This window comes from Impatiens glandulifera, chromosome 8 (assembly GCF_907164915.1).
Source record: "Impatiens glandulifera chromosome 8, dImpGla2.1, whole genome shotgun sequence".
Classification (NCBI taxonomy): Eukaryota; Viridiplantae; Streptophyta; class Magnoliopsida; order Ericales; family Balsaminaceae; genus Impatiens; species Impatiens glandulifera.
In genome coordinates this window covers 12,597,586-12,608,096 of record NC_061869.1, presented here as the reverse complement: position 1 = coordinate 12,608,096, position 10,511 = coordinate 12,597,586, and the positions used below count along the sequence as shown (strand labels likewise).

General features: G+C 32.9%; 1 protein-coding gene across 1 annotated transcript; it reads left to right on the top strand.

The window, feature by feature from the left end:
- The first annotated feature begins 1,039 nt into the window (after window positions 1-1,039).
- Window positions 1,040-10,270, top strand: LOC124911426 (probable UDP-N-acetylglucosamine--peptide N-acetylglucosaminyltransferase SPINDLY). The gene is made up of 18 exons (XM_047451908.1): window positions 1,040-1,466; window positions 1,807-2,224; window positions 2,884-3,045; window positions 3,143-3,318; window positions 3,451-3,526; window positions 4,121-4,249; window positions 4,349-4,468; window positions 4,555-4,623; window positions 4,696-4,777; window positions 5,575-5,669; window positions 6,507-6,571; window positions 7,447-7,645; window positions 7,885-8,079; window positions 8,217-8,311; window positions 8,389-8,524; window positions 8,618-8,835; window positions 9,308-9,435; window positions 9,522-10,270. The coding sequence occupies exons 2-18, from the start codon at window positions 1,832-1,834 to the stop codon at window positions 9,893-9,895; spliced, it is 2,712 nt and encodes a 903-aa protein (XP_047307864.1). The 5' UTR covers window positions 1,040-1,466; window positions 1,807-1,831; the 3' UTR covers window positions 9,896-10,270.
- Window positions 10,271-10,511: the final 241 nt, after the last annotated feature.

The window sequence follows — 10,511 nt, the reverse complement described above, 5'->3', positions numbered from 1 at the left end:
TGTAGGATGATAATATTAAAACACTTTTGTGATTTAAGCACATAACAATTAATCAGTTATAACTTTATGTATTAAACACTTCAAACTTTTTAATTGTCTCATATTATATCCTAATTATAATAATTTTAATTATGTACATACAAAATAATTATTTTCTATTTTTTTTTTAAAATTTTTAATATATTTTTACATATTACACATTTTGTTAAGACATTCAAACTTTATTCAACAATTTTAAATGCAAATACGTACAAATTTGTAAACAGTACAAAATTGTTATATCATTGTAAAGTCATTTGCAAATTAAATACAAAATCTTGCGATATTTAAAATTTCTCAAATATTTCTTTAAATTACACATTTTTGTAATCACCCAAATAACATAACAAACTAGAATGCGTAAATCTCTAAAAAAACACACACTCAATTTTAAAACAATCCCGTCTAAAACGTCTCTAAATATCATTTTATTTACAAACGTGACAAATTAATTTGAAAAACGAAAATGATATTTTAAAATAAGATAACACACAAAGTGTCAATTTGAAAAACGTTTAAAATAATTAAATTTTAATAATTCCATCTCCATATCGCACAATTCAAAGTTCTGACACTAATTTAGGGAAATTTTTTTTAGTCAATGGAGTATAATATAAAATATTTATATTACATAGAAGTTAATATAGATGATATCACTTCATGGGAATATTAGATTGACCAAATTTTGTCATATCTTATCTTATTATTGTTATTAGTTTATATAGTTAATTAAATTAATAATAATTTTGTATGGAACTTTGTTAAACATATATTATTCATTTTGAAAAAACATGAACCTTTTAAAATTATCCAAAAATTGATGGATTCCAAAAATAAGAAAAAGAAGAAAAAAAAGACATATCATCATCATCTCCTCAAATGTATTTGTTTTTGTTTGAAACTTTGATTACCAAAATTCACAAGTTTGAATAACAAATTTGTATTTTTTTTTTTCAAAAACAAATGTTTGAATAATGGGTTTTTGGACTAAAAGCCCAAGTTTTTGACCAGAGAAAAAGGCACGAGATTTCCCCACCGCACCCTGGTCTTGAAGTGTGCCGCCGCGCGCCTAACAACGGGAGCCAAAACCCGGCCGTGGCATCAAAGTTGCGATTTTGGGGTGGCTTTTACTGTCCAAGCTCCATCTCTTTTACCAGTTGCCTTTCATAGCTTAACTAACGAATCTCAAGCGAGCTCCGGCGCCAAAGGGGCAGACGGAAAGACAAAAAGGCGCGACCCACTGCCTGCCAGACTCTTCTTTTCTCTTCCAATCACATAAAGACGCAGTACCCATTTCCTCCTTTTCTTTTCTTCTCTTTTTTTGCTCACTGCTTCTTTCCTTTTCCCTTTTTTCTACCTTCCTTTGCTGTTAAAACACAACCTTTCTCCACCATCGTCTGGTTCTGGGTTTTGGGTGGAACTTGAATGTAAGCTCTGTAAATCTTTATTTTAGTTTTGTCATTTGTCTTTTTCACATGCTTTGTTTTAGTAGTAGGGGTTTAATGTATGTCACTGTTGATAAATAGATAGTAAGCCTCTGTTTATGAAATTGTTCTAGTGAGTGAGCTGAGCAAGAACCCTAATTTTTCATGACTGTTTGTCTTGAGTATTAGTGCTAAATTTATGGAAGATCAAAAAAAGTACAATGGGTTTCAATGGGTTGCTTTTGGATTTTGGAATTTTGTTCTGCAAAAGTGTTTATGCTTTTCTGTTGATATGACTATTTGATAGCTGCTTAGATGATTTTGATTTCTTCGCCTGTTTCAGGAACTTGAGTTTGTAGTTCACAAACATGAAATTGGAAGAACAGGATACTGGTAATGGGAAAAAGAGTGATACATTTGAAGAAAATGGCTTCATGAATACAATGCAGCCTTCTCTAATCAGCATAACCAGTGGACAAAAGAATCTTGAAGGGAACGGTAATCTGTCCTATGCAAATATTCTTCGCTCCAGGAATAAATTTGTGGAGGCTCTTGCTATTTATGATAAAATACTGGAGGAGGATAGTGAAAACGTTGAAGCTCACATTGGCAAAGGAATTTGTCTTCAAATGCAAAACATGGGAAGACTTTCTTTTGAGAGCTTTACACAAGCAACTAAACTTGATCCACAAAATGCTTGTGCTCTCACATATTGTGGCATTTTGTTCAAAGATGAGGGACGACTTATGGAAGCTGCAGAGGTATACTATTGCAATCTCATCTCTCATTAATGAGAACAAGCTATAGTTGGACAAGAATCATGTTGTTGAACGCTTAACTGACTCTATACACGAGCAATTATTCATCATGTACCATATTATTATACTTTCTCACGTGTTTCAGATTTCATAACCTGCAAAAAGGGACTATATGAGAAAAGAAGGCAGAGACTACTAGATAGGCAGCAGTGTACTGGTGCTGCTATGTTGTACTGGATTTGGAGTACCAAATGTTTACATTTGCTTTTGTTATGCAGAATTTTAAAAAAAGTCTAGAGATTTGGATTAAGGCGGTGTTTGATAACACAACTTATCACTCAAAATAAATGATGAATTGCTTATTTGAATTGAGTTCATTTGATTACTGTTACTTAATATGACTTATTTAGATTGAACTCAAATTAAACTATAAGTGGATTAACTCAATAATTTAGTAAAATGAATCAATTTACGTTATTTTAAAAGTGCATACTTTCCCCACATTTTATCAAATCAACTTGCATACCGAGTACTTAAACTTTAGATATGTTCAACATTTATTTTTCAAGATACTTAAACTCAATTTGTCACTTAATTTTCAGTTTTATCAAATGCACCCTAATGACTGCTTTTACACTGTGTTTGAACTCTCCAATGTGCAGTCATATCAGAAGGCTCTAAAAGCAGACCCAACATATAAACTAGCTGCAGAATGCCTTGCAGTTGTTTTGACTGACATCGGGACCAGCCTAAAACTTGCTGGAAGCACTCAAGAGGGAATACTAAAATACTATGAAGCTATCAAAATAGACGTTCATTATGCTGTAAGCAAGAATTCAGTACATCTTTATTCCTTCTGTATAGCTTTCAGTTTGCTATGTTTTATTCTGTGAATGTTGATTGATTAAGTTTATCTTGCAGCCTGCATATTATAATCTTGGTGTTGTTTACTCTGAAATGATGCAATTTGACATGGCTCTTAGTTGCTATGAGAAGGCTGCATTGGAGAGACCCATGTATGCTGAAGCTTTTTGTAATATGGGTGTCATATATAAGAATCGTGGAGACTTGGAATCAGCTATAGCCTGCTATGAGAGGTAAATGTTATTATTAGGACTTAATATGCACGTGCTTCTTGTTATATCTATTTCTTGATGATTTGTAGCCATTTGGTTTTAATTCGTATTTACTTCTCATGTATGTGATTTGATGGCGGTCTTTGTTGTCAGGTGTTTGGCTGTATCTCCAAACTTTGAGATCGCAAAGAATAATATGGCGATCGCATTGACAGATGTAGGCACAAAGGTTGTTCTAAAATCCTTATTACCCTCTTAAAAAGTGTTACATTGGTCCGAGTTTATGCAACATTTAGAACGACTTGATTACCTATAGCTGGCTATGATGGAACAAAGTGACATTCCTTTTGATTTTTTCCATTAATTCACTTGACTAGCCGGCATCTTTTACCTTTTAACATAAGAGAATTCCATCTTGTAAGTTGACCATATAGTTTTATCCATCACGTCAGATAACCAGTTTCCATTGACACTACTTTTCCTGATAATGATGCAATGAGCCTATATATTGGTATTTTGTCACAATCTCTTGGCACAATCATGACCACACTAAAAAGTTCTTAAAGTTAAAATTGGATTTTTTTTGGTTTGGTTTTCTGGATCACGATCTTAATCATTTTCTAGATCAAGATCCAGATTATTGTGTGATTGTTAGCTTCATTTGGTATACCAGTTTCTTTTCTGCATCATAATTCAAATTATGGTGTAATTTTGGCTTCATTTTGTATAAAGATTAGTTTCTGGATCATTTAGTTTTGATAAATGTAAAAAATTCGTATTATGGAATGTGATAACAAATCAGCCCAACATTTGATCTATTCAGGTTAAGTTGGAGGGGGACATCAATCAAGGGGTGGTATACTACAAAAAGGCTCTTTATTACAATTGGCATTATGCAGATGCTATGTATAATTTGGGTGTTGCATATGGAGAGCTGTTAAATTTTGACATGGTAAAATTACCATAGATGTTGTGTTTTCCTACAACTCTATTTTCAAGTAAAATGCATTTGTAAGAAGCCATTTTTTACACAATCAAAATTATTGTGCAGGCAATTGTTTTTTATGAACTAGCATTCCATTTCAATCCTCTTTGTGCGGAAGCATGCAACAATTTAGGAGTGATATACAAGGACCGTGATAATCTTGACAAAGCTGTGGAATGTTACCAGGTAAATAAATATTACAGTGGATAACTTACTAACACTTGGCTTATTTTAGGAACTAATTCTCTCTTTTTTTTTTCTTTTTTTAACAGCTCGCATTGTCTATCAAACCAAATTTCTCGCAGTCCTTGAATAATCTTGGTGTTGTCTTCACAGTTCAGGTAGTACAAAGTCCCCTCAGTAGGATAAATATAGGTCCAGGATATCCCACAATGTTTTTACTCCTTTCACAGGGTAAAATGGATGATGCTGCAAACATGATTCAGAAGGCAATAATTGCCAATCCTACATATGGTGAAGCATACAATAACCTAGGTCTCTCTCTCTCTCTCTATTTTGATTTTTTCTACTCCTTTTCTATATCATTCTTTGAACTGTTATATATGATATAGTTAATTGATTTTTGGTTATGGCCAAATTTTATTTTTGAATGGTTAATTGTTTTTCATTAATCCACAATTAATGATGGTGAACCATTCAAACAAAACAATTTAAGTACAATTCATGACATGAGTTGTCATGAGTAAATAAAAAGAAACAACAAACCAAAAGACATTATAATGGACAAAAATCCCAAAAAAGAACTATTCTAAACTCCAAATCATCATGGAAGTAAAAAATCTTTGTAGAAGCATCCCGGTCAAGGTTTTCTCTATTCAATATGCTCATAGCTGACTTCGCTATGAATCTTCCATTTCTCTCTATTGAGCTTTGATAAAAAAATGCAATTTCAAATAAAAAACAAATTTTCTTTTACTGAAACTTACAAGTTTTATCTTATCTTTGTAGACATGTATGTTTTGAGGTTCTTTAATTTTAAAATTGATCTCCGTGGATCTATGAGGCATTTTTTTTTTATCAAATTGGGAGTATTTTATTATATGATCTTTCCAGTGGCTAACATCTAAGAACTCTTACCCATATCGGGAAAATGTCCTGGAAGTTTTTTTTTTGTTTCTAATGTGTTGATAATATTTGATTAAATCTTCAGATGTCATTTTCTTTTAATGTGTGAAACACTTTGAAATCTGTTTACAATATGCATTGTTGTTTTTCACTTTTTGTTTACAGGTCCATCTGATTTATCTCTAAGTTTCTTGCTTTATCTATAGGGGTTCTTTACAGAGATGCTGGCAACATAAGTCTGTCTGTTGAAGCCTATGAGCAGTGCCTTAAAATAGACCCTGACTCGCGAAATGCTGGCCAGGTACTGGGCTGTTTTGGTATATTGATTTATGAGCTGGATACGTTTTCCGCTATTTTTCATTTGCAATGTTGGCGTACCACATTTAGATCACCCCAACAACAATAAAATTAAACATACTTTTATACCAAATGAAAATGTATTAGTTTCTTAAATTGAGATTGTGATCTAGCCACACTTTTATATCTATTGAAAATGTATATGTTTCTCAAATAAATTGGTGGTGAAACCCTAAACGTGGTTTCCAAATAGGCTCATTGTTCCCCTCTATTCTTTTGTACGCTTAGAGTTATCTCGTAGATATTCCCCCATTTGGAAACACTTCTGTTTCTGGATTTGAATCTAGATCCTGGTGAAAAACTGTCGATAAATTTCTGATCTGTGTACCCCACTGTTTAATTCCCAAACGTGATCTCTTCTATATCCACATTCAGACTAGATACATGACAAAAAGTGGCGTTTCCAAATAGCCCACTAGTGTCTTCTACATCCCACAAAACTGATATTCAATTTCTGGAAATCTCAGTTACTAGTTGGAAGAGAGAGAATTTGAACCTAACTTGCATAGTTTGGCTTAACTGACATGTTCAAGGAACAGAATCTCTAGTTTGTTTGAAAGTGCTTATGCCTTTTTATAAGCGTATTTTCCATAAAGAAGAAAAAGTGTTGGCAAGAAGCTTAACTGTTCAAACTTGTGCTTAATGGTAACCTTATAGTTTATGATGATTTGGTTATAACTTTATGATTATGCTTATTTACTCATTCTAGTAGTCATATCTGATGGAAGCATTCAATTCAACAGTTTCGATTTGGCATCATCCATTTTATGCTTTCTTGCAGAATCGGTTACTTGCAATGAACTACATAAACGAGGGAACTGATGATATGCTATTTAAGGCTCACAGGTTCAGTTTCTCAATCCATCTAAAATTCATATCTTTAACTAATGTTTGTAAGGAAGATTTAGCAAGTATTTGCTGAGAGATCGTTTATCATGGCTCTCCAATACTCTAGTGAGGAAAGAAAAAAATTTGGACACAATAGGAAAAACATTCGTAATGGCTTATTCTCAGTGTTCTAAATGGCGGTCGAGGCGGCCGCCTAGGCGGTAGGCGGTCCAATACCGCTCCGCCTATACATGAGGCGGTCAGATTATTTAATTATTTATTATTTTTAATTAATTAATTACTAATATTAATATATATATATATTCAATAAAAAAAATTCTTTGAAATGACTCTTTACATTCCAATTCATTTATCTTTTCTTTTTCGTTTCTTATCTCATTCACCTCACCTCCTTAATCATTTACATATTCTTCGATCATTTAATCATCTATCTCTTCTTCAGCTCGTCTACATACTTATTTTTGTTAAATGTTACTATGTTAGAGAATATTAATTTGACTTTTTAGTAAAATGATAATTATAGAACATCTTTATTATATTTATATTCAACCGCCTAGGCACCGCCTAGGCACCGCCTAGGCAATAGGCAGTCACTTACCGCTCCGCCACCGCCTACCGCCGTTTAGAACACTGCTTATTCTATTCATCAACCTATATTAAATTGTTTGCCTCTGGAAAAAGAAGTGCATTCTTTTGTGACATCAAACACGATGACTTGGTTTTTTAACCGGAGAAATGGATCTGGAAACAGAGATGATGGAGATCTATTTTTCCATCAAAGATTTTGATTATAGGATTCTGCAAAAAAGACACTGATTTATTCGCTTATCTTAGAGAATGGATTTTTTTCTTCTCTTTTTAATTTTTGGCAGTGATTGGGGAAAACGTTTTATGAGGCTATACCAGCAATATACCACATGGGATAACTCAAAAGAGTCAGAGAGACCTCTCGTTATTGGATATGTGTCGCCTGATTATTTTACGCATTCTGTCTCCTATTTTATTGAAGCACCCCTAGCTCACCATGACTATGTGAATTACAAGGTGATCGTTTATTCTGCTGTTGTGAAGGTAAATAATTCCTATTTCTTTCTGTAGAATTCAATTATCACTTTTGATATTTGGAATAGCATTGGAAGGAAAATGATGATGATGCCCATTGTTAATAAGCAAATCATTTTAGATATCACTAACCATATCTTGAATAAGCAGATCACTACAAATATAATGAATTATAACAGAGTTACTTATTTTTTATTAAACTTGAGAGAAATGATGTTGCTTCAATCTCTTCTTTAAAAAATTTCCAGGGTGATGCAAAAACAAACAGATTTCGAGACAAGGTCCTAAAAAAAGGTGGAATTTGGAGAGAGATCTATGGAATTGATGAGAAGAAGCTAGCTAGCATGGTTCGAGAAGATAAGATTGATATCTTGGTTGAACTTACTGGTCATACAGCAAATAACAAGTTGGGAATGATGGCTTGCCGTCCTGCACCTGTTCAGGTCTCTTTAGTTGCGTAATTTTATGTTTGTTGATTGATATGAACAAAAAAAGCTGGTCGCAAAAAATGAGAAAAGCTCTAAGAGATTTTAGTATTGTTTTTCTTTATATATGCTTGTTGACTTGACAATTTTGGTAGGTTACTTGGATTGGCTATCCGAATACTACTGGTTTGCCTACAATTGATTATAGAATTACTGATTCCTTTGTTGACCCGCTTCATACAAGACAGAAGTAGGTGAAAACTGGATTTTGTTTATAACAATTTTTAGTTTTTTTTTCTTCCTGAAAATGATTTGATGCTGTGACAGGAATATTGAGGAATTAATTCGGTTACCTGAATGCTTTCTTTGTTATACACCATCCCCTGAAGCCGGGCCTGTATGTGCAACACCAGCTTTATCCAATGGTTTTGTAACTTTTGGTAGCTTTAACAACCTGGCAAAGGTATTTGTTTCTTTGAATTTTACATCCTATTGTGGAATAAGATCGTAACATCTCATGGATATGCTTTTTTCCTTTCTTTTCTGGCATCATCAGATGACACCCAAAGTGCTGGAAGTTTGGGCAAAGATTCTCTGTGCGATTCCAAATTCTCGACTTATTGTCAAGTGCAAGCCTTTCTGCTGTGACAGTGTAAGACAGAGATTTTTATCAACACTGCAGCAGTTGGGTCTTGAATCTTCACGTGTTGATCTTCTGCCTTTAATTCTTCTCAATCATGATCATATGCAAGCATATGCTCTTATGGATATCAGGTAAAATCTTCAAGCCTTCTGTTATATCATGTTCAGAAAAAAGGCTAACACTAAGCTGGTACTTAGATGAAGTAAAGTGATCCAGTGAAGAAAAACCACTTTAAAGAGCATAATGTTTTTTTTTTCTGTTCTCAAAAATCAATTTGAACAACGGTGGTAGGGTTAATATGTGTGATTAGGAATTGAAATTTTTAGTTAATCTAAATGGAATTCAAACTAAAAAAAATATATACTTATCTTAGTTTGAGTAGAATTCAAAACAACATTAATGAAATTGGCACCCCCAATTTCAATTCCAACGCAATGCCAATTCATCTATAACCAGAATTTAGTTCATATTAAGGATATTTTGTTCGGTTGACCCAAATAAACCATTTTTTTCCATCAAAACAACTCTTTTGAAAAAAAACCCAGGATCAAAAGATTTCTCATGACTTTTTATTTATTTATTTATTTGTTGGCTTTTATGTAGCTTGGATACATTTCCATATGCTGGAACAACTACTACCTGTGAATCTTTATACATGGGAGTTCCATGTGTAACAATGAAAGGCTCAGTCCATGCTCATAATGTTGGTGTCTCTCTTCTGAATACAGTTGGTATGAATACTCATAAACTAGTTAGTATGAACTTTTCAAATAAAGATCTAATTTAAGCATATTATTGTCAATTGTGCCTTTTACAGGTTTAGGCCATTTAGTTGCCAAGACTGAAGACGAATACATCCAATTGTCAGTTAAATTGGCCTCTGACATAACCGCTCTTGCAAAGCTTAGAATGAGCTTGAGAGATCTCATGTCCAATTCTCCACTTTGCAATGGGCCAAAGTTCATCCTTGGCGTCGAATCTGTGTATCGCAGTATGTGGAGAAGATACTGCAAAGGGGATGTCCCTTCACTAAAGCGAATGAGTAGTGGTAATCCAGAAATAAGTGAAAGTAATTTGGCAGTTAATCCAACAAAAGGATCTTTCAGGACAAATGGGTGTGATTTAGGACTTTTGCCCCTCTCAAATATTCCTTACGATACAACCACAACCACCCAACTGTCTCAAAACTGAAGATTTTGGTCAAAAATATGTCAGAGTCGGCTTGTGATCTATAGTTTAAAGCGGGGCTAGGTTCGATAAATCTGAAGCAGCCCGAGCCTGAGTTGTTACATTGAAGCGAATCGATTGGGTATAGAGGAAGTAAGTGTGGTGCGATGAAATTGTGATTTGGTTTACCTAGTACTAGTAGTCATGATTTGTAAAATAGAATGAGTGGTAGCCATTTCTGCCTTTAGGGAGATTTAGATATATATAAATATATAGGGAAAGCTATTTTGACTGATTTCAGGGCTAAGCTGCCTGGCTCATAGGGTTCATTTCACTTCAATTTTAACATTTTTTTTTGGCTCTTTTTAATTAATTAAATGACTTAAAAAGTATTTTTTCTTTTTTTTCTAAAATATTTGTTAATAATTATTATTTAAGTATTTTTTAATCATTATTAACTATTAAATTATCTTTTTATTTTAAATATAAATTTTTAATTATTATTTATAATTATTAAATTATATTTTTAGGCCTTTTTCAGTTTTATTAAAAAAACATCATTTTACTCTTCTTTCAATCTATTGACTCAATACATTAACTAAATTAATTTCTATTTTAAATTATCACTATTTTTTTTAAT

What these genes read in the sequence shown, in the direction of transcription:
- LOC124911426 (XM_047451908.1), top strand. Translation starts at nt 1,832, where the DNA reads ATGAAATTGGAAGAACAGGATACTGGTAATGGGAAAAAGAGTGATACA. An exon ending in ACTCGCGAAATGCTGGCCAG is followed by an intron (nt 5,670 to 6,506) that starts GTACTGGGCTGT and finishes GCTTTCTTGCAG; the next exon opens with AATCGGTTACTTGCAATGAA. An exon ending in GCCGTCCTGCACCTGTTCAG is followed by an intron (nt 8,080 to 8,216) that starts GTCTCTTTAGTT and finishes CAATTTTGGTAG; the next exon opens with GTTACTTGGATTGGCTATCC.